Source organism: Caretta caretta, chromosome 1 (genome assembly GCF_965140235.1).
Source record: "Caretta caretta isolate rCarCar2 chromosome 1, rCarCar1.hap1, whole genome shotgun sequence".
NCBI lineage: Eukaryota > Metazoa > Chordata > Testudines > Cheloniidae > Caretta > Caretta caretta.
The window spans coordinates 130,869,183-130,894,157 of NC_134206.1; the positions used below are offsets into that span (position 1 = coordinate 130,869,183).

General features: G+C 41.4%; 1 protein-coding gene across 3 annotated transcripts in view; it reads right to left on the minus strand.

Annotated features, from left to right (window-relative positions):
* PUDP (pseudouridine 5'-phosphatase) overlaps positions 1–24,975 on the minus strand; it is a 134,382-nt gene that overhangs the window by 65,081 nt on the left and 44,326 nt on the right. For all 3 annotated transcript variants that reach the window (XM_048860276.2, XM_048860258.2, XM_048860266.2), the window contains exon 3: positions 262–491. In XM_048860276.2, the coding sequence (XP_048716233.1) occupies positions 262–491 (230 nt within the window). The remainder of the gene's footprint in view (positions 1–261; positions 492–24,975) is intronic.

The window sequence follows — 24,975 nt, forward strand, 5'->3', positions numbered from 1 at the left end:
AAAAAGTGGCAGAGCTCAGTTGGCATTCTGCTCAATGGAGCACATTCCTAAAATGGTGAAATGACTGTTGAGTACCTAACTCTCTAGGCACTACACTGAAGAATCATCATCAACAGCATTATTCACTTATTGATCCACTCCTGCCCATGTAAATAAGGGGCTTCAATCTCAGAACTTGTCATATTAAACAACAAATTAAAACAAAATCAAAATGTAGTCTGAATTGTTTATTGCTGACTTTTCAGCTAATTCAATCCCTACCTTTTCTGGAGGAGGAGGAGGGTGAAATCTCTTTGCACAAACTAAAAACGCATCAGGCTGTGGCTTGCTGTTCTTCACATCTGGGTCATCTCCCAACACAATATGATGAAATAGATTAAAGAAGTCTTTGTGTTTGCTTGTTTTTATCTGAAATGTCACTCCAGCTGAGCTAGTGGCAATAGCTATAGGTACATTGTGTTGGTGTAGATGGTGGATCAGCTTTTCAACCCCTGAAAGACAAATTAACATGTATTTTAATATTCATGTCCTATTTATGGTACTACAGGCTGTATCATAATGAAGTTGTTTTACTGAATATAAGGATTCATTTGTCCTCAGTCATTCTTGAAAGGAATTTTTATTAAGGTTGTCTCCACTGCAACCAGAGGTGTAATTACAGCACATGTAGACATATCTGAGCTATCTTTGATCTAGCTAATTTGAATAACAATAGCAGCAAAGCCACAGCAGTATGGGCAGCACCACGGGCTGAGGAAGATTGCCAGGGACCCTGTGAACTTACTTTTGTGGCTAGCCCTTGCTGTCGAGGCTTCACTGCTATTGTTATTTGAGCTAGCCATGGTTTGTCTGCACATGCTGAAGTCACACCTCACATGGCAAAACAAACTCTAAGCATGAAATATTTTTACTCAACAGAAAAATCAAAGTGTGTTTACCAAGGTAACAGCAGATAATTATTCTTGAATCAAATGCAGATTTTTTCCAAAGCTACCAGACTCAATTCCCCTTGTCTTAGCTACACAAGTTAGAACGGAGGGAGGAATTTCAGCCATCAATGAGCTGGATACAGTTCCTTGATTCTGCATAATTGATTAGCATGAATTAGAGAAGCCTGGAAGGCTGCTCTAACTTATACTGGCAGTGTAAAATCCCTGAAGGACCTCACATCAGTGGAAAATCAGGGTAGCAGAGCTGCAACATATCTTCTATAGTGGGTATAAGCATGAACAAAAGGCCAGAGTAATGGTCTGATATCCTCAAAGAAGAAGAATTACAAGGCAAGTAGTTTCTAGTTTCTTCACTTTTATAGACGGAAGGAAAAGTAACATGACAAAATGTGTTGTTGTGCTGACATCATTAAACTACGTTCCATTTTAACTGTTAGACCTATCGTGATTTACTCAACTAATAAAAGACAGAATAATGTGGTTTGCCAAGTCTTCCCAACCAACAAAGATGCAAAACAAGGCTACAATGCGCTTAACAGATTCAAATTAAGTAATAAAAATAATATTTACATTTTCTAAATTGCTGCACAAAATTGATTGATGCAAGTCCTACCTGTTCAAATAGCTAAATCCGAGACTTATTAAGATTTTGATTACAATACTGCAATTTGATACATATTCATATAGCCCCTACTAAATTATCCTAAGAAGCTATACAAACAAATTGTAGGATGTTAGTCACCAAGGTTTAAACCCAGATCAGAGAAAAATTAGATTTCTAGCATAAATGGTTGCAGTTTCATCAGTTTCAATGGAGATTTTTCCCATTCACTCCAGAAGAAAATTTGGCCCACGTAGTATTAAGAGTCAGTCAGCATGGATTCACCAAGGGTAAGTCATGCCTGACTAACCTAACTGCCTTCTATGATGAGATAACTGGCTCTGTGGATGAGGGGAAAGCAGTGGACGTGTTATTCCTTGACTTTAGCAAAGCTTTAGATATGGTCTCCCACAGTATTCTTGCCAGCAAGTTAAAGAAGTATGGGCTGGATGAATCGACTATAAGGTGGATAGAAAGCTGGTTAGATCATCGGGTTTAGAGAGTAGTGATCAATGGCTCCATGTCTAGTTGGCAGCCGGTATCAAGTGGAGTGCCCCAAGGGTCGGTCCTGGGGCCGGTTTTGTTCAATATCTTCATAAATGATCTGGAGGATGGTGTGGATTGCACCCTCAGCAAATTTGCAGATGATACTAAACTAGGAGGAGTGATAGATACGGTGGCAGGTAGGGATAGGATACAGAGGGACCTAGACAAATTGGAGGATTGGGCCAAAAGAAATCTGATGAGGTTCAACAAGGATAAGTGCAGGGTCCTGCACTTCGGACGGAAGAATCCAATGCACTGCTACAGACTAGGGACCGAATGGCTAGGTAGCAGTTCTGCGGAAAAAGACCTAGGGGTTACAGTGGACGAGAAGCTGGATATGAGTCAACAGTGTGCCCTTGTTGCCAAGAAGGCTAATGGCATTTTGGGATGTATAAGTAGGGGCATTGCCAGCAGATCGAGGGACGTGATCGTTCCCCTCTATTTGACATTGGTGAGGCCTCATCTGGAGTACTGTGTCCAGTTTTGGGCCCCACACTACAAGAAGGGTGTTTATAAATTGGAGAGAGTCCAGTGAAGGGCAACAAAAATGATTAGGGGTCTGGAACACATGACTTATGAGGAGAGGCTGAGGGAACTGGGATTGTTTAGTCTGCAGAAGAGAAGAATGAGTGGGGATTTGATAGCTGCTTTCAAGTACCTGAGAGGTGGTTCCAAAGAGGATGGTTCTAGACTATTCTCAGTGGTAGAAGATGACAGGTCAAGGAGTAATGGTCTCAAGTTGCAGTGGGGGAGGTTTAGGTTGGATATTAGGAAAAAAATTTTCACTAGGAGGGTGGTGAAGCACTGGAATGTGTTACCTAGGGAGGTGGTGGAATCTCCTTCCTTAGAAGTTTTTAAGGTCAGGCTTGACAAAGCCCTGGCTGGGATGATTTAATTGGGGATTGGTCCTGCTTTGAGCAGGGGGTTGGACTAGATGACCTCCTGAGGTCCCTTCCAACCCTGATATTCTATGATTCTATGTCATGTATTCACTGTCACAAAATCTAGACAATTCAGCAAAACCCATTCAGGAATATTATGGGGAATTAACATTAATAGTATGTATGCAAGTGTATATACGGTAAAAGATGTGCTATCCAGCCGTTTGCCAACCAGAAAGCTCTATAAACTGGCATTTCTAATCTTCATAGGAAGTCCAGTTTATTGTCCGGTTGGTGCAGGGCCGGCAGGCTCCCTACCTGGCTCTGCATGGCTCCTTGGAAGCGGAAACACATCCCTGCTGCTCCTAGGCAGAGGAATGGCCACAAGGGGTTTGGAGTGCAGGGGGAGGAGGGGTGCTGGAGGGGGTGCAGGGTGCAGGCTCTTGGAGGGAGTTTGGGTGCAGGAGGGGCCTCAGGATGTGTTTTGGGGTGGCAGATATGGGGGGGCGCTCACCTCGGGCAACTCCCCGCAAGCGGTGACCTGTCCCGGTTACTCCTAGGCGGACCTGTGGCAGGCTGCTCTGCACACTGCCCCTGCCCCGAGCACTGCCCCTGCAGCTCCCATTGGCTGCGGTTCTCATCCTCACACCCCCTACCACACCCAAACTCTTTCCCTCTTAGCTAACCAACATTTTTCACTTACTCGCATCCCCCCATTCCTCCAACATGCCAGATAAAAAAAGCTTTTACTGTATGTATGTATATAAACAATACATGGCTAAACGATACATGTATAACGTTTATGTACACATGTGGAAGTGATGTCCATATAATAACTTGCACAACAATAGAATTAATCATTCAATTCTAATAGACTCATTTGCCCTCTCCCCACTAATCCAACTCTAACAGAACTTATTCTACATTTCAAAACTATTAGCATCTTCAAATAGTCACTATTTTTAAAAAGAGAGACAAAGAAGAAAATAAAATAAACCCATTAGAATCTCCATGTCCAGTCTCTCCTCTCCGCAGAAAACAAACAAACAAAAACGCCTAGAAGTCCAGGATGAACAAGATTCAATCCAAGGCCAATCACAGCTTTTCTGTATATAAAATTGCTATTTTCAATAATTTTTAGATTATGTCTCCATTCGAATTCTGTACAATTGAGCATGTGGTAAGCAAGGTGAAGGGACATGAAAAAAATATTTCCAATTACAAAAAGTACACTACTCTATTAAGGTTCTTATCAACACAGGATCTGAGTACTTTCTAGTAGTTTAATTAAGCGCTGTGACTAACATCTGTCACGTTTGTTTTCCCATCCTCTCCCTAAAGAGAATTCTTGAGGTGGCCCACTGTAAAAGTTCTGTCTCCTGCACAGACAATCTTTATACAAATTGTGGTGGGCCTAGTATATTAGCTCCAATTAGATGAGCCTGATGTTGTCCTTTGAGTAGATTCTCTGAGCTTGGCCAGGAACAGAAAGTTCAACTCTGGGCAGCAGTTGGCTGATGTATACAGGGTGTTTTTTTTCTGTGTCGGTCAGATTATTGTGTGCTGAAGGAGAAAGGGGTGACTCCTTCTCTGAATGAGGTGTTCACTACATTGGACAGGAGTGGCACCACTTGCTCATGGCTCTCTTTCACAAGCCAGGAACGCCATGGTTTGGATTCACACATCTTGGCTTGAGACTCCTTTCAGATGTCAAACCTCCTGATGAGCAACGTACTGAACTCCAGGAATGCAGAGAGGTTATTGGTTGATGGGTGAAGGCAGGGTGGTTTCAGGTTGTTTGGGAACCCTTCCCAAATGTGTAAAAAAAAATTCTGTATAATACATAATATAAACAGTATATACAACTGTTTGGTATAAAGTTTTTATTGGCAGGAGTTTGGGATGGCTGCATTAATCCTAACTGGCAAAGCCATGAGAGTGTTAAACAGATAATCTCAAAAGCATGCCAATAAAATGCTTATACCACATTATCATATAGCCTGTATTTGCTAAATATTTCACAGAGGGAAAAATGAATATTTTAGTTTACAACAAAAGTATTGGTACAGTTTTAAATTAATCTTGATCCATAAAGGCAGATTATTTAATACCATGAATTCAACTACACCACATGCTCATGATAAGAAAAATAATATTAAAACACTTGGGGAAAATGCCTAATATAGCTTTACTATGCATAACAATGAGATTTTTAAGGTCCAATATCTTGGGAGCTTCCATGGGTAGAAAAAAGTGCTGTGTATTCAACTGTTCAGCCAGAAACCTTCCCCCTTCTGGTCATTTCTCTCTCCCACTCTTGCCCTCCCATGTCATGTTATGTTTCCTTTCCTTCCCATGTAATGTTTCTTCACTGCAACACTCTACAAGGGGTGAGGAAAAGTGAATTAAAGAGGTAAGTCGGGAGAATGGGAAACCTAAGAGCAAATACCTGGGAAAGATGGAAAGAGAGAGAAAAAAGAAAATGGTTGTGACACAGAGGGGAATGGAGAGAATCCAAAATTTACATTAAACTGACAATCCCATTCCAATCCCCCAAGATGCCTCGCCACCCAACTTTCTTTCTTCCCTATGACTGGAGGGATCTTCATAGGCACTTTCATGTTGAATGATCCCTTGAAAAATCCCTTTTGCTAAACAATCCCTTCTTCCTTGAATTTAGCTATGATACACTGAGTAAGCTTCCCAGACCTGAAGAAGAGCTCTCTGTAAACTTGAAAGCTTGTCTATCTCACCGACAGAATATAATCCAGTAAAAGCTAATACCTCACCCATCTTGTCTCTCTAACAATCCCAATTCTGTTTCCTAACCTGAGGTAAGTGACAGACACAGAGGGAGGGAGTAAAAGATAAACTGAGGGACAGAGTAGGAAAATGGAAGGGATGACAGGCAGAGGAAATTGAAAAGTTAATGGTAGGAAAAATCTTGAAAAATTTTGCAAGAGTGAGTTCCTGGGTGGTGATATTCATGTGATAAGTTGCATTTATAATAAAACTCTGACCATCTATACTTTGTCTACTAATTCTTCTTCACCAGGAATAACCAGGCCCTGAGCAGCTTTAAAACAGACTTTTTTTTTGTTAAAATAAACTTGCCAGCAGTACATTTCCTCCACTTCTCCAAAAAAAGTGGAATATCTTCTCCAAATGTATACTTACCTGAGGCCCATGTTGGTACACACATAGGCCAGAGACCCATTTAAATTCAGATATCTTGTGACCTACCTAGGCTAGAAATGGGTCTTCATAGTGTTGGAAAGATACATACAGTCCTTGTATTTTTCTAGCTTCATTCTGCAAATACCAATACACTAAACTAACCTTTCAGTCACTGTGTCTTAAAATTACAAAAAAGAAAGCAAAAAACGTGACAGTTTTGCCATCAACTCCCATTTATTCCCACCTTGGCTGACATTTTAGATAATTGATAATTACAGGGCTGAGGGCATGACAACTCAAGTTTGATTGTAGAGGAGCAATGGAAGCTTTTTCTCACTTCAGCTGCTATGTGCATACTCAATCAGGTAGACAATATTTGCTGTTTGTGCCTATATTATTCCCCCACCATACAAACACTCACAACCATTTACGATGCAATATTAAGAGATCTGACATTTTGTTTGTAGCATTTTGTTACAACATGCCATTTACAGCCATCTGAGACATTTTTTGGCAATCTATAAAAACAACAGTCCTGCCTGCAATACATCCCCTCCTGCCCTCATGCCCCACAAGTAGCCACATGCCCAGAAATTTTGAGGAACTGGAATTCCTCTTACTGTTAGTAAAGTGTCTATATTAGCAAACAGTCAATCAACTAATCCATCCATCTGGAAACTCAGTTAATCTGTAGATGTGCCTCTCCACAGATTTTTTTCTGTGTTCTCCAGAATCCAGCCAGTCAGTTAATAGCTTCATTGTTTTTGAAGACAGCCTTGACTATGCAAATGAATTGACCTTTCTCTTGTTACATTTCTAAACAGAAATAAAAGCATGAACAGAAGTGTAAACTTCCTCCTTTAAAATCAATGAAGAATTAATGTAAAAGCCTAGTTGTGTTCGTTTAAATGCCTACATTAACAAAAAAAAAGTAGCACCCCTTCCTCTGAAAAATGTCATATTGTTTTCTCACTGAAATGCAATTATAAATACAAATTAACTTTTGATTCTGAAAACGTATGTGAAGTCCGAGCCACCACTACACTAATGTGAGAAAACAGATATTTAAACTGCTTCTTATGTTATAACCAGAAGTTTTACTTCAAATGAGATTTAATGTAAATATCCTATAGCATTTTACAAGTAGAAGAATTTTTCTTGTAAAGAAATACGTCCAATGACTTTGCAGTTTTTAGGTCTGCCCCTATCCCATATGTCCTACCTATCAAAGGGCTAATTTTCCCCAATTTGTGACCTCTTCAAGTGGCTTATTTTCTTCAATCCCATGGCATCTGTTTCAGCTCAGGAGTCAGAGGCTATGTGTACTCAGTTTTCAATAGAGTCAGTTGGCTAAGGAAAACCACTGTTGTGGAAAGGTTTCATAGTAGCAGCATGTTAGTCTGTATCAGTTAAAACAACAAGAAGTCCTTTTGGCACCTTAGAGACTAACTAATAAATTTTAGTCTCTAAGGTGCCATGAGGACTCTTCATTGTATTTGTTGTGGAAAGGTTACCTCTTCAGGGTTCTCTCCCAAATTCCCCTAGGGTAGATGTTATGGTATGATTCCCCCCCCCCCCTTTGCATTTTGACTTTACTAGTTCTAAGGGAGCCTGATACTGCTAGATCAGAGGTTCTCAAACTGTGGTCCGTTGACCACCAGTGGTCCCCAAGCTCCATTCAGGTGGTCCGCAAGTAGTTTCCTCTAAGGTGCGTGCCTGGGCGGCTGCACATGAGATAATGAAGGACCGTGCAGGTGTGGCTCCACTAATTAGGTGCCTGGACCCTGGAGAAGACGCACATGTAAGGTGAGGTGGTGGCCTTGTGAGGAATAGGGGGTAGGTGGGAGGGGGCAGTGGGGTGAGAAGAGGGGGTGGGGGAAATTTGGGATGTGCAAGGCTGCGGCAGCCAGAGAAACAAGCAACTTTCCCCAACTCCAGAGCTAGTTACTGGGGAGATACGGCCCTCCTTCCCAGCCCCAGCTCAGGGGTTTCCGTGACGGGGTGGAGCAGAGGGGGAGAGACCCCATTCCTTTCCAGCCCTGCTTGGTGGCTGTTGCGGCAGGGGAGACACCCCTCATTCCCAGCCCCAGATCAGGGGTTGCCATGACGGGGGAGAGAGGGAGAGACTCCCTTCCTTCCCCGGCCCAGCTCGGTGGCTGCCACAGTGGGAGAGACCCCCCTCCTTCCCAGCCGCAGCTCGGGGGCTGCTACGGCAGGGGAGAGAGGTCACATCCATCGCATTAGAAAGATAAGACTACTGATATTAAAATGTGAATTGTGTTCTTTTATTTGTAGAACAAAACAAGTTAATTATTATTAAGTTTTTTTTATACAGCACTTTTATCCAAAGTGCCTTACAATATTTAGCTAACGGTACAAACAACGTTTGGAAAGATCATTAAGTGGTCCGCGAAAAAAAAAGTTTGAAAACCACTGTGCTAGATCATAGCTATCTATGTATAGCTACCTTATTTGTATAGGTTACTTTATTTGTTTTTTAATAACTGGTTAGCATACTAGACTCCACACCCAAGAATGCAGGTAGGGTCCAAAAATAATACATTAGGAAAAAACAGCTACACTTTTTTTTTTAAAAAGTGTGCTGTGTATCCAAGTGCAGCTGTAAATTAGTTTGTGCTCCTGACACTGTAACAGTGGAAAAAATTATGCTAACAGAAATTTTCACCACTCTTATTTTTCCTTCAGGATGTTTTACAAAAGATCCAGATCAACAAAATCCATTTTTATATGAATCAGTTAACACTGGGTGATTATTTACAATGTACTACCATATTCAAGTAACAGTGCAAGTATTACATTGATTCAGCCATAGAATACTTTACTGGGAAGATACAACTTTTTGGTATCTTTCTTGTATTATTATCTTGTAGAAAAAGTTAAAACAAGTGCCAAATGGGAAATTAAATTATATTAAAACTATAAGAAGCCTCCCACCAAACTATGCATAATTGACAGTATGTTCCCATTTACGCTGATCTTCAAATCAAACCTGGAAATTTCTTATTAACAAATTAAAGTAATGCCAAAAACAAATAAACTAATCAGAAACCCTACTACCACCACCAGATCACATGCTGAAAATTCATGTGAACTCATGATCTTTAATCTCTAATTTAGGGGCTCAGCATCTGCTCTCCTCCCGCTAAATTCTTTCTATTTCCTCCATGTCCTAAGTGACACAGCCAGATGCTTGAAGCATCTTCAGGAGATGGCCTTTGCGTGCATCCAGGTTCATCCGAACCCCAGGTCTGGTCATCCTTCAGAGACTGGCTTATGTATTCATCCTGATGTAACAGCCAGTTAAAAAAATATCGTCAGTAAAACCAGGTTTATTTAACTAAGACGACAGTGAGAGAAATAAATGAAAGTTAAGCAGAACATCTTCCAACAGACCTTTTGCCCATCTTTAGCCAATCCACTCTACACAAATAGGTTTCAGAATTCAGATCTAGGCTATTATATTATTTATTTACCACACAGGTGAGAAAGAAAGCAAAATGTCTGAAAGCAGGTATTACAATTTCATTTGTAATCAACAATTTCAAACATTTCTACAGATGCAGCTGTACTAAACAAAGCCTTGTTAGATGGACAGTAAGTGGCTATGAGAGGCAAAGTTAAGCTTGCTTTTAGAACCTTCTATGATGATATTTTACTAATTTACGTTTGTTTAAAAGAGCATGAACTACTACTGTATTTGAATATTTATCAAGCTTCCCATTACTAATCATTTTCACATTTTATTTTAAAATATTTTATTTTGAAAATAAAACTAACATTCCTTGGTATACATACACAGTAGCAATCTTACTTTAAATATTTTGTCTGTTCAGTTTTTTATATATTAGTATTCTAAAATACAACCAAATAATCAAGTATTGTAGGTAGAATTTTGGGATGCTTATTATGCTTTCTCCATCTCTTCCTCTTATGGAATGTCCTGCCTTCATTATTTAGCCAGGGATTTAAATTGAATCCCCTTTAGACACAATTTTGAAGTGACAATATTTAATAATTCCAATTTGCATCAGAAGACCAGGGATCAGATCATCATAAGTTAACAGTTAGCAGGCTAAATGAAGGAAATACAAACAGACCATTCAATGCAATCCAGTTGTGCTCCTTCAAATTAACGTCCTCTATTAATCAACCATGGTGGTAGATAGAGTACCATGTATTTTACTGTGTGGTATGGCACGGCACACAAACCATAATAGCAGGATGCAATATATCACAAAAGAGGAAACATTATCTGAAGGACATGTCCCAATTTACTGTTATTTTGTATCTATGAATGTACCATGTTTTCCAAATAACTGGAAAGTTTTATTGTTAATTTTTCTTGCTTCATTTTTCTCCACCCCTTTTTTAAAAATAGAAAATAACATTGTGTGTAATGGTCATGCATTGTTGACCATTGGATAGAAGTTGAAGAGCAAAATAAATAAATAAAATAATAAAATTGTAAACTGATTTTAGTTAAGTCAGCTGAAATGGACAAGGATCAACTTCAGATGTCAGCATCTTTAAATCTTGATTAATCACAGATGTCAATGAAATTAACAACTCTGAAATAAACAACCAACAAAAAAGACCAAACTGACAGGATGCAGGTATTGGGAGAACAGAGACTTCCTACAAGGATAGCTCAGCATTTTCATTTTGAAAGTTTAGGAAAAATATAAAATAAAACACAAAAAAGCACAGATTAAAGCAGTCTTCCCCCTTTATTCCCCTGATGCTTCTCTTCAGTCTCATTGGGTTCAGCTGAAACCTTGGTGACAATAATTAGTTCAATCAGTTGACGACCTAGGGATAGTTTGTACTGAACAAGATACTGCTACTGTGTCCTCTTTTAGTTTCATTGATCACTGATGTCGTACACTGAAGAAGTTCCAGAAAAAAAAGAAAACTGTTATCGCTTGGCTGGAAACAGCATGTCCCTCCCTGATTGTTCTAGGGCTCCTATGCCATTATTTTGTATGGGGCCTTTTACATGTAGTCAGTTGTCATGCTTTAAAGCCATGTGATGTCATCTACTCATTCTGCTGTAAAAACTAAGCCAAAAATTCCTGGCTCCATTTAAATCAATGGCAAACTCCCATTGCTTATCCAAAAATTGACAAGGTGGAAAGTAATTTATTCCATATTTTCTCTTTGGTCACTGCTATCTTTGCTAACTGGACACATTCAGAATGTGACACTAAAGACAGTACCAAAATTGCCAGAGATAAGAAAAAAACAATTTCCACTTTTATTTTAATGTAAATTGAAGAAGTGTTTGGAGGAACAAGTGGTTTTGTAACTGCTAAGGACAAAGGACCTTCTGAGGAAACAGATATTCTTATCTTCTGATGTTTTTCAAAGGTTTCTTCTTGGGCCTACTCATCCAATTCTCTAATCTTTTCTAAATGTACATCAATCAGATGCTTTCTGAGCAACAATCTGCTAAGAATAATATGAACTTTCCTGCAATAGAATTCCTTAAAAATTAATGCAAATTCCAGGGACCTTTTTGAAGCTTAAGCTAAGAGACATCGGGGGAAAACTGAGAAGGTACTATTCCCTACATTAAACTTCAAAACTGAGGACAACTACTTTCTAGGTCAGAAGACCCAAATTAAACAAACAGTTGTATCCTTTGGATGGCAAAACACTGTATGAATACCACAGCACACTATAACTCTGCACCACCTGTTCACTCCTTTGATGGGAGCCAACAGGACATTGAAATATGCAATCATATTGCTCTTTGAGCATTTCGCGATTACGAAGAAACCCAGTACTGTAGGTCTGCTGTTGGATCTCCAGTAGAAAAGCTGGACACTTGTTGAGGTCAGTGTTGCAACTGTGATATTTGGGAGTGAACATTTTCTGGAACCAGGAAGGACAATTAGAAGAAAAAAATAATCTCTCAAGGTGGGTTCAATTTTGGGCCTGTCATTCTTGACAAGTAACCCTTTAGGGCATCCAGCTGACAATCCTTTAGGACAGTGAACCCAATTCTGAGATAGTTTCAGGCAATCTGGAACATCTCATAGAATCATAGAATATCAGGGTTGGAAGGGACCCCAGAAGGTCATCTAGTCCAACCCCCTGCTCAAAGCAGGACCAATTCCCAGTTAAATCTGGTCACACTTACAAGTACATTAACTTCCCTGTACATTTCTAAACAAGTTTTGTTATAGACAGAAAAATTACAGTGATAAAGAGACTCAAGTTATAATATGGTCTTTCAGGTTTTTTTTTGTTTGTTTGTTTGTTTTTTTACTTTGTGTCAGGACAACAAATACTGTAGCATCTACCCAACTTAACCCCCCCCCCCCCCACTATCACTTAAAATAACCATTTTAAAATATTACTGCTCTTCAATTTAAAATATAAAGCACCAACTGTAGTCAATTAAAGCAAACCATTCACTAGGGAATTTTCACAGATTAAGCCAGAAATATTTTCAGATTCAGGTGAAAGGTGAAACTGAGCAACTACATGAAGCCTCAGGCTATATGCATGAAAAATGCTGAAGGCTTCACATTACCTTCAACTTGTCTGAATGTTTTATTTTCTCTCCTTGATTTCTTCTTTTTTAAAAAAAGCAAACAAAAAAGCAAACCCTTCTTTAAAACAAACAAAAATAGGTAACTTAAAATATATATAATATATACTTTAATATATACTTTGAGATGTTTATGGAATGTGGAGATGTAATTTAGTAAAGAATATTCTATTTTACACCTTACCTATTAAATCTTTGGTTCTCCTTCCTCCTGCAATCCCTTCTGATTTTTAAAGCAATTGGAATAGTTATACAACAATCACACGACAAAAGAAGACAACTATAGCATGTGCTATTTTTCTCATATTGATGCAGTTGGGCAATATGGTATGACAGCCTGGGATTTACAACTAATAACAGTAGCTATCACAAGAGTTAAGGTAGCTTCAGTTTCCATTATAACTCAGTGTTTATACATGCAAAGTTTCCAAAATATTCAACTTTTGGACTCATATGTTTTTTGCTAAATATATATTGTTTGAAGAGGGCTACACCAAAAATGGCCAAAGTTTAAAAGGTGAACTGTAGCACATGTGTAGTTCTTAATAGAGAGTCTGTACTCTGCTAGTGAGTATGGAGTACCAGAAAGACTTGGAGCTAGCCCCCACCCCTCTGGAGGGGGTGGGTGGAGCTGCGGTCTGCTCCTTAAAGGAGCAGAACATGGCTAGGGAGGGCATTCATTCTTTATATGGCTTTAACAGAACAATACATATGCTAACAAACTTAAACAAAGGCTTTGTTTAAGAGCCTAACTTTCCAGTTTTGTGGGTGAGAGAACTATAAGTGAAGACTGTAATGCTAACGGCCTTAAACCAGCTGCCTCAGGAATCTGCCAAGAATTTTGCTGAAAATATGTTCCTCATCTTAGCAACGGAGCTAAGCCTTATCACACAGCTGCCCAGCTTTATTCGAATGAAAGTCCTTCTGATCTGACAGCTCAGGCATTGTCACTTTTGTCCAGAACAATTTACAAACTTGGAACCTAATCCTGTAAACCCCAATGATCAATCCCATTGAAGACAGTGGGACTATTTGCATGACTATGGACCATTTTTGTGGACTGGTAAGAATTTCAGGAGTATGTTTCCATAAAGGAAGTGGAATCCCCCATTGAAATGCAATGTTTGGGTACAATACCATAAACCAGTTAGGATACAGTACTACTTAAAATTTGTCTTTTAATAAGTCTTACATATGCTGAAATGTCTCCTCACCAAACTCCCATATTCCATATAAACAGACTGAATACTACATATTTTGGGGGAAAGTGAGTAGTTAAGCATGTTGATGTTTATATATACAAAGAGGGGCGTTGGAGGGGACGGGGAGCGCATGTGGGCCCCAGGCTGAGGCAGGGAGGAGTCACATGGAGGGTCACGTGGGGAGGTCACGTGCCCCCCCTGCCTTGTGTCCTTCCCATGAGTGCAGTACCGGCAAGAAATGATTTCTACTTGCACCACTGGTTGTTCCCATGCTGTGTCCTTCATCCCCCAACCCCTTTCCAGTGACTGTATTGGGCCCTCTTGCTTCTAAGTGTGCCAGCAGCTGAGTGAAGTGGACTAGGCTCCTGATTCCTGAAGTCTCTTCAGCGATTGTAACCCTAGTCCATTTCACTATGATGCGAGGACACCCAAAACAAAACAAGCAGCCTATGAACACAGTGGAAGTTCTGGAGGGAAGCAGAGATTGCTGAGAAACAACAACAGAGATCGCAAATACACACTGTACTGTTTAGGATACTTAACCAAGTGTGTATAACCCATATCTTACATGAGTCATATCCAATTGTGCATGAATGGGAAACTTGAAGATTATAACCTCTTTGTGCAAAGGCTGCCTATCTCTATTTCCAAATCATTTGTAACTCCTACACTGAATCTGATGTCAGACCAAACTAAAGCTCTTCAAGATTTCATCACCCTGTTTAATCAAAGAAAAACTAGCATTACCATTCAGACCTCTGGCAACTTGATTGGATTTCTAGTTGATTTGATCATAATCCTTTAAGACTATGAAAGCAATTCTTCCATAGAAACCTTTGTAGCTTTTGAGCACAAAAATGCGCCCATGGAAAATAAAATACTCATTCCACACAAAGAGGGTGAAGCAGACTGTGCCAAAACTCAAATGGTTTTTAAAAATGGTTTTGGTGTAACTTGATGCTCTACAGACCTGAGAATCACAAATCATTATCTGCACATGGCCTCTATCCTCAAGTGAAACTGGTATTGTTACTGTGATGACGGGAAAGTAATAAGGGTAGAGTCATCCACCATTTGCTGTAATTGCTATAGATCCAGTGTTCTGTAGACCTTAGAAATATCTCCTATGTTCAACTGTTTCATTTTTATTATGAAATGTTCTTTAGGAGTATAATCAGCAACGTGACATTACTAAATATGAGTCAATAATGCAGAAAAAAAAGTGAGCATCATTCTGGGATGTATTAGCAGGAGTGTTGTAATAGAGGTTACTTACCTGCTACTGGAGGTTCTTCGAGATATGTGGTCCCAATCTGCATTTCTCATTTGGGATACATTTGCATACTATGTGCTTGAGTCCGGAATATTTTGTAAGCAGAGTCCACTGGCCCGCAGCTGAAGTAAGCCCACATCCCCTCTGGAATGGGAATATAAAGTAGTTCGTAACAAAGGGTAATACAACCTGAGATCCATTTTGAAAGTGTCTGTGTCAATACAGTTTGACCTCTCGAGCATTCTGCTTTGTAAACAAGCAGTTTAGGTGTCTTTCTAAGATCCTTTGTTCTTTGCACATAAAAGGCCAAAGCCCTTCGAACATCCAGAGAATGCAGCCATCTCTCTTCATAAGAGGCATGGGGTTGTGGAAAAAAAACCTAGTAGGTGACTTATCTGAGTTAATATGAAACTCTGAAACTACTTTAGGAATTAATCTAGGGTGGGGTGTAATGAGACTTTTTTTTACAGATGGTAATATACAGTGGGTCTGCCATGAGCATTCCCAGCTTGCTTACTCTTCTGGCTGACATTATGGCTACTAGAAAGGCCAACTTCATGGAAAGACAGGCCATAGAGCATATACCTAGAGACTCAAAGGGGAGTTTAGTGAGTGACAATAAAACAAAACTGAGGTCCCACTGAGATGCAAACTTCACCAATGGTAAAAAGGATCTGACAATCCCATTTAGAAATCTAGTTGTGACATGATGATTGAATATGGTATGAAGAAAAGGAGTACTTGTGGCACCTTAGAGACTAACCAATTTATTTGAGCATGAGCTTTTGTGAGCTACAGCTCACTTCATCGGATGCATACCGTGGAAACTGCAGCAGACTTTATATACACACAGAGATCATGAAACAATACCTCCTCCCACCCCACTCTCCTGCTGGTAATAGCTTACCTAAAGTGATCATCAAGTTGGGCCATTTCCAGCACAAATCCAGGTTTTCTCATCCCCCTCACCCCCCTCCAAAAAACACACACACAAACTCACTCTCCTGCTGGCAATAGCTCATCCAAACTGACCACTCTCCAAGTTTAAATCCAAGTTTAACCAGAACGTCTGGGGGGAGGGGGGGGGGGTTAGGAAAAAACAAGGGGAAATAGGCTACCTTGCATAATGACTTAGCCACTCCCAGTCTCTATTTAAGCCTAAATTAATAGTATCCAATTTGCAAATGAATTCCAATTCAGCAGTTTCTCGCTGGAGTCTGGATTTGAAGTTTTTTTGTTTTAAGATTACAGACATGAAGGTCGCTATCTTAAAACAAAAAAACTTCAAATCCAGACTCCAGCGAGAAACTGCTGAATTGGAATTCATTTGCAAATTGGATACTATTAATTTAGGCTTAAATAGAGACTGGGAGTGGCTAAGTCATTATGCAAGGTAGCCTATTTCCCCTTGTTTTTTCCTAACCCCCCCCCCTCCCCCCAGACGTTCTGGTTAAACTTGGATTTAAACTTGGAGAGTGGTCAGTTTGGATGAGCTATTGCCAGCAGGAGAGTGAGTTTGTGTGTGTGTGTCCCTGGGAAAAGGGGGGAGGGGGTGAGAAAGCCTGGATTTGTGCTGGACATGGCCCACCTTGATTACCATGCACATTGTAGGGAGAGTGGTCAGTTTGGATGAGCTATTACCAGCAGGATAGTGAGTTTGTGTGTGTACGGGGGTGGGGGGATGAGAAAACCTGGATTTGTGCTGGAAATGGCCCACCTTGATTATCATGCACATTGTAGGAAGAGTGGTCACTTTGGATAAGCTATTACCAGCAGGATAGTGAGTTTGTGTGTGTGTTTTTTGGAGGGGGGTGAGGGGGTGAGAGAACCAGGATTTGTGCAGGAAATGGCCCAGCTTGATTATCATGCACATTGTGTAGAGAGTTGTCACTTTGGATGGGCTATTACCAGTAGGAGAGTGAGTTTGTGTGTGGGGGGGTGGAGGGTGAGAAAACCTGGATTTGTGCTGGAAATGGCCCAACTTGATGATCACTTTAGATAAGCTATTACCAGCAGGAGAGTGGGGTGGGAGGAGGTATTGTTTCATGATCTCTGTGTGTATATAAAGTCTGCTGCAGTTTCCACGGTATGCATCCGATGAAGTGAGCTGTAGCTCACAAAAGCTCATGCTCAAATAAATTGGTTAGTCTCTAAGGTGCCACAAGTACTCCTTTTCCTTTTGCGAATACAGACTAACACGGCTGTTACTCTGAAACCTGAATATGGTATGGCTATTCACCAGAGGATGGAAAGTTGCTGATTGCTTCTGGGTGCACTCGCAGATAACTGAGCGTAAGACTTAAGCATAAATTGGTACTCTAAGATAGCAGGGATCCCAGCTGATTTTGGAGGCAAATTGAGAAATGCCTCCATTTTGTTGTCTAACAGCTTCTCATAGAGTCTTTTCTGCTTTAGTTAAGGATGGACTACACCCTTTTAGAACACAAGTACTCTTTTTCTGACAGCCATCCAAATGCCACACTCTGAGTTGCAACAGTCCTGGACTTGGATGCTTGAACCTACCCCATAGCTGTGCTAGAAGGTCTGGCAACATGGGGAAATTCATGGGTGCGTGAACTGAGTGCTTCAGCAGATCTGTGAAGAAGAACTGTCTCAGCCAGCTGGGTACAATCAGGATGATTCAAGCTCTGTCTTGGTGGATCTTCCATAGAACTTGTAGTATCAATGGGATGGGAGGAAAAGCATACCCAAGTCGACTCCTCTGACACACCAGCAGGGCATCTCTCATCAATCTCTTGCTCATAGCTGCTTTGGATATGTACCAAGGAATATTCCTGTTCTCCTGCAAGGTAAAAAGGTTCCCAGCCAGCATTCCCCACTGGGTGACGATATCATTGAAAATTGAATTGTGGATCTCACATTCATGATTTCCAGAAAAATGTCTGCCCCAGGCAGTTCGCTAGGGTGGTGGTTTTCAAACATTTTTTTCTGGAGACACAGTTGAAGAAAATTGTTGGTGCCCGTGATCCAACAGAGCTCGGGATGAGAGGTCGGGGCTGTGGGAGGGAGCTCTGGGCTGAGGCTGGGGGTTAGGGTGTGTGAGGGGGTCAGGACTCTCGGCTGGGGGTGCAGGCTCTGGGGTGGGGCTGGGGATGAGGGGTTTGGGGTGCAGGAAGGGGCTCTGGGTTGGGGCAGAGGATTGGGGCACGGGGTTGGGGCATGGGCTTACCTCAGGCGGCTCCTGGTCAGTGGCGCAGCGGGAATGCTAAGGCAGGCTTCCTGCCGGTCCTGGCACCGTGGACCATGCTGTGCCCTGGCTCCTAGGCGGAGGTGCGCAAACAGCTCCTGACCACGGGCCCTCCCACCCCCCCCGCCAGCTCCTGGCTAGTAGGAGTGCAGAGCTGGTGCTCAGGGTGGGGGCAGCGCACAGAGCCCCAGGGCCTCCCCCCGCTTAGGAGCCAGACCTGCTGCTGGCCGCTCCTGGGGTGCAGCACAGTGTCAGAACAGGTAGCCTGCCTTAGCCGGGCAGCACCACCAATGGGACTTTGAATGGCCTGGTTGGCGGTGCTGACAAGAGCCTCCATGACCCAGTGTCTTACATTCCACGACCCACAGTTTGAAAACCACTGCACCAGGGAGTTTAGCACTCCTGGTAAATATAATGCTGATAGAGTTACGTAATGGCTGATGCACCAATTCCAGAAGGTGACTGCCTGTATGCATAAATGGAGAGATCTTGCTCCCTCCTGCTTGTTTATACTGAATAGCGTGGCTTATTGTCCGATATTATTTGGACATATCTGGGTCAGATGAGTGGTAGGAAGGCATCACAAGCTTGATAAATCGCTGTGAATTCTAGCAAATTGATATCCATTCTGGACTCCCGTGGGGTCCAGTCGCCCATGTGAGAGCCCCAACCCAAGAGGGAGACATTAGTAAATATTGTTGCCTCGGGAGTTACTGTGATGAAAGACTGTAAATCACTCTCTTCTCACCCATGCTGCCACTACTGAAAAAACCTTCTCAGAGACCCTGGGTGCTGTAGCTAGACCGAGGGAAAGAGCTCTGAATTGGTAATGCTCCTGATCAAAGAGAAACCTCCTGTGGGCTGAGCGGATGTGAAAGTTAAATTATACATCTTTCATGTTGACAGACACAAACCACGTGCCCGCCTCTAAAGAGGGAATTATTGAAGCCAGGGATATCATACGGAATTTTAGTTTTTGAATAAACCTGTTCAGCTGTCAGATCGAAAATTGGCCTCCATCCCTCATTCTTTTGGGGGACCAAGAAGTAAGGGGAATAGAATCCCTTCCCTTGATGTAGAGGTGAAACTCTTTTTATGGCTCCCCCGAGGAGAAGAAAGTTCACCTGTTGTCATAGAATCTCCTCATGAGAGCGGTCCCTGAAAAGGAACCCAGAAGGGGGTTTGTGGATAGGAGTTACCAGAAACTATCAGAGAGTTGTCATGAATAAATCTCTAATACTCATTTGTCTGCAGTTAGGGCCTTCCAGTTTTTGGCAAATTGGGTAACGCAGCCTCCAAATATCAGAGGACAGGAATGAGGCAGCATCAGTAAAGGGACACGGGTCTTGACACTCCCTTCAAAAGAAACTCTTTGCTTGGGGTTAGAGTACAGTGTGGTGGGGAATGTTGCAGAGACTGGATTTCTAGATCCATAAACTCACTCTGGGGGTCATGGATCAGCATTCATATCACGCTCCCTGTCAGTACCTGGCCCAGGCTTGGGAAGCAAATGATCCAACCAGTGTACTAAATGATCATAATGGTCCCTTCTGATCTTAGTATCTATGAAACTATGAATCCTGGTCACGTGCCACCTGAGGCACACTGCACACCCACTGTCTCTTGCCTGGTGGCTTCTAAGGACATTGGTAGTAAAACAGCTGAGGAGGTGGTCTTGCCCTATACTCATTTATAGTGTTCTCTCATAGGGGCAGGGGTATAAATGCTGAGCGAGCAAAGTGCTATCCTCAAGTTTTTAAGGGAGTGGAGAGACTCATCTGTCTTCTCATGGAATAGGTTGATAATATCGAAAGGCAGATCTGGTATGGTACTCTGCACCTCTCTAGGAAAACCTAAGGATTGCAACCCCGAGTGTCTCCTCGTAACAGTGACCGTAGCCATTCCCCTAGATGCATTATCTGCCACATCCACCACAGCTTGGAGGGAAGTTTTGACCACCAATCTGCTCTCATCCACTAAGGCCTTCAAGTGGGTCCTATCCTCCTCAGGGAGCTTGTCCTTAAATTTGAAAAATCTTGTTATAATTAATAAAATAATATTTGGCCAAGAGGACCTGAATAATTTGAGATCCTGAATTGGAGGGAGGTGGAAGAGAAAGCCTTTCTCCCTAGAAGGTCGAGTTGCTTGTGTCTATTATCAGAGGGAGTAGCCTGCGATGTTGTTGCTTGGATCATGCTGTAGCCACCTGCACCACTAAAGAGTTAGGCAGTGGTTGAGAGAACAAAAACTCATACCCGCCCTCCTGCCGCCAAATGGGACAAAGTAGCGCATCTTGGCTCTCTTATGGTGGGAGCACAAGAAGCAGGAGTATGCCAAACCATCCTTACCAGATCCATGATATCCTCATTGATGGAGAGGGCCACTTGATTGGGAGACTGGGACCAGAAAGCTGCAGAATGTCTACTAAATTGTGCTGAGGTTCCTGGTCTTTCTCAAGTTGAATCTCTAGCTTTGCAGGCACCCTCTGCATAAGCTCTTGATATTTTTAAAGTCATCCAACGGAGACGGAGAAGATGGAGTAACCACCTTATCCCCTGAAGATGACAAGATTGCTCCCAGAATAGCTCACCTTCCCCTTCTGAATATTCCAGTGGGGACGATTGTGGGTGTCCACAGGATGGCAAATAGGTCTCCTGTACCAATCCTGGGTGTCTACGGTAGGGTTCCCACGGTCCCCAATATTGCCAACTGGCTGAGGAGGACCACCTGTCTCTTGGCCAATCATATCTGGTCAGAGACTGGAACCCTAATCTTCTGGGGCTCCTGTCTAGTGCCACCTCCATCCAATGCCGCAGCAGCTCCTGTGGGGCCTCAGACTCATCAACTGAGAAAGCTGGATCCCTTACCTCTGGTACCAATGATTGTGCCCCAAGGATGGCAGGTGGGATAGAAGAATGACTCTGCCTTGCTAGGATAGCATCTTCCTCTTGTGTATCCACATCTCAGAACAGACAGTCCCAATAAGAGGGGTGAATGTGCATAGTGAAGAGCAAATATCCCCCAGGGAGACGTAGGAGAGTCCATTGGTGGAGCCATCAGAACCGGAGCTTCCTTGGTTACTATGGTGGTTGGCTCCCTCCAGGGCTGTGTCACTGCTGGTACACACTGGCTTTAAAAGCGGATGGGAGTACTAGGAGCTGTTTAACCCAAGCCTTCACCATTGGAGCCATACCCTTGTGTGCTTCCCTAGGGACTGAGTGGCTATATTTACTTAGGCCTAAAACCTTAGTCCCCATATGCGCCAACTTTGATGGGGTCAGGGAGCGATCCTCTCTCTTTGGAGCAGTCTTAGATTAAGATGGCTTGTCCTTGTATCTATGAAAGTGCCATTTGCTCTCATGTGAAGCCTTTTTTTAGGCTTAACAGTCTTAGCCTCTGCTTGGTGAGACTGATGTATGGGGCAGGCCAGGAGGGAAGGGGAGGTCCCTCAGACCAGATCTCATTGGAGCTTCATAGTCTTCTCCAGGAGATATTTTCTGAGTGTTAGTTCCCAACCCTCATGAGTTCTGGGGGGAAAAGATGCTGCACTTAATAGAAATATGAGACTCACCTAGGCAGCAGAGGAAGTACTGATGTTTGTTGCTCACCGAAAAGGAGCAATGGAAGGAAACAATTTTTTTAACCTGGGGACACAGGGCATAATCCAAGACTACTCAGGGTGACAATGTCCCTGGGTGGGAAAGAAGTGGGAGAAAGAACTATCTAACTATACTTTGTAGAGTATACTACAGAGACTACTAAAACTATCTCTGTATAATACCTTACTGCAATGATGCAGTAAAAAGGGAGCTGATGACATCAAAGATTTCAACTCACATAGAACCATAGAATATCAGGATTGGAAGGGACCTCAGGAGGTCATCTAATCCAACCCCCTGCTCAAAGCAGGACCAATCCCCAATTAAATCATCCCACCCAGAACTTTGTCAATCCTGACCTTAAAAACTTCTAAGGAAGGAGATTCTACCACCTCCCTAGGTAACGCATTCCAGTGTTTCACCACCCTCCCAGTTTAAAAGTTTTTCCTAATATCCAACCTAAACCTCCCCCACTGCAACTTGAGACCATTACTCCTTGTCCTGTCATCTTCTACCACTGAGAATAGTCTAGAACCATCCTCTTTGGAACCACCTCTCAGGTAGTTGAAAGCAGCTATCAAATCCCCCCTCATTCTTCTCTTCTGCAGACTAAACAATCCCCGTTCCCTCAGCCTCTCCTCATAAGTCATGTATTCCAGACCCCTAATCATTTTTGTTGCCCTTCGCTGGACTCTCTCCAATTTATCCACATCCTTCTTGTAGTGCAGGGCCCAAAACTGGACTGTCCAAGTTGCCAGAGCTCCAAGAGGTAATTCCGGCTTTAATTAAAAAAGTTGGTGAAATCCTGAAAAGTTTTAACTTGACATTGATCCCAAGCAAAAGTAATGGAGCAGCTGATATGGGACTTGATTAATAAAGATTTAAGAAAGGCAATATAATTAATGCCAATCAACATGGTTTTATGGAAAATAGATCTTGTCAGACTAACTTGATATCTTTTTTGATGAGATTACAAGTTTGATTGCTAAAGGCAATTGTGTTAATGTAACCATACTTAGACTTCTGTAAGACATTTGACTTACTACTACACAACATTTTGATTAAGAAATTATAACGAGACAAAATTAACATGGAATATATTATATGCATTAAAAATTAGCTAACTGACACGTCTCAAAATGTAATTGTAAATTGAGGAGTCATCATTGAAAGGGTGCGTTTTAGTGGGGTTCCAATGAGATCAGTTCTCAGGATTATGCAATTTAATATTTTCACCAATTAGACCTGGAAGAAAACATAAAATCTTCACTAAAAGTTTGGGCAAGTGGTAAATAATGAAGAGGACAGGTTACTGATACAGAGTGATCCAGATTATTTTATAAACTGGGCAAAAGCAAACACAGTTTTACTACAGCCAAATGTAAAGTCACAGAACTAGAAACAACGAATGTAGGCCAAGCAGGATGGGGGACTATATCCTGGGAAGGAGTGACTGAAAAAGATTTGGGAGTCACAGCGTATAATCAGCTGAATGTGAGCTCCCGGTACACTGTTGTGGCCACAGGACTAATGAAATAACTGTATATATAAGCAGAGAACTCACGAGTAGAAATAAAGAAGTTATATTACTTCTGTATTTGGCAGTGCAGCAATTACAATTGGAATACTGTGTTCAATTCTGTGTCCACAATTCATAAAAAAGTTGAAAAATTTGAAAGGTTTCACAGAAGAGCCACTATACTGATTACAAGATTGGAAAATATGCCTTAAACTGAAAGATTCAAGAAACTCAGTCTGTTTAGCATAACACGAGGAAAAGAAATTTGATAATAGAAGGCTCTTAAACTAACAAAGATATAAACTATCCAAAGATATAAGTTCCAATGGTTGGAAGTCAAAGCAGGACAAATTCAGACTAGAAATAAGGCAGTTTTTCAAAAACAATAATTAATCATTGCAAGAATTAATCAAGTGTTGTGGTGGATTCTCCATCACTGGAAAAATTTAAATCAAGAATGGATTTAAAAAAAAATGCTTTTGTTCAAATAGGAATTTAATTGACGGTGGTATTGTAGCCTGTTTTACACAGGAGGTTTAGCTAGATAACCACAATGATCCATTCTGTCTTTACAGACTATGAATCTATGAAGTTTTGCTATTTTGGACTACCACTGTGAATAGCCTTATATTGTAGCTACCCATAATTAATGAAGATATGTTCTCGCTGAAACGAGCCACCCAAGCTCATGGAAAAGTTATAGCTTGATGAACATCAAAGAAGTTTAAGGAGTTTTACCATATTTGCATTAATATAGACTTATTGTATATGAACACTTACCAAGCACTTATTACATACAAATAATACATTACCTATTGTATTACAATACTCCTTGATTGGTCATGTTAGTTTTTAAGGTAAGTATGCAAATGAAGAAAGGAGGTGGTAAGGATATAACATTTTTTTGTTGTTCCTGTTGTTTGGAGTTATATAAAAATGAATTATTAAAAAAAGAAAATTTTAGAAAATATTTAGTTTTCAAAGAAGCAATTTTTCAACAAAAATATATTTTGTTAGAAACAATTTGACCGTTTTGCTCACTTGTGGGATCAGAAAAAAAATCACCATAGATTCTACATCTTACAAGGAGTTTCACCCATGAGTTAGTTTTCCTGTGCCTTGCCATGGCATTTCGAGAATGGGTAAAGTGACTTTTCTTCTCTTTCTTCAGATCTGCCATTTTGTTAATAACCCAGTTAGCAGTTCCCAAGGAACTCAGTGCTGCTTGGAGAAGAGAGCAGAACGATGACTGAGATAAAGAAGGCTTAAGAAAAATAGAAATGGGAGCACACACACACAAAATCAGTAATTTTTAAAAATAAATATGTCATTTGCTGAAGGGAGTCAAAAAGCTCACAGCTACCTTTGCTGCCTGGTTGGCAGCAAAATGGCAATGGGCTTGTTGACTCCCTTCATGGCAGTAACCGTAATTCAACCCACTT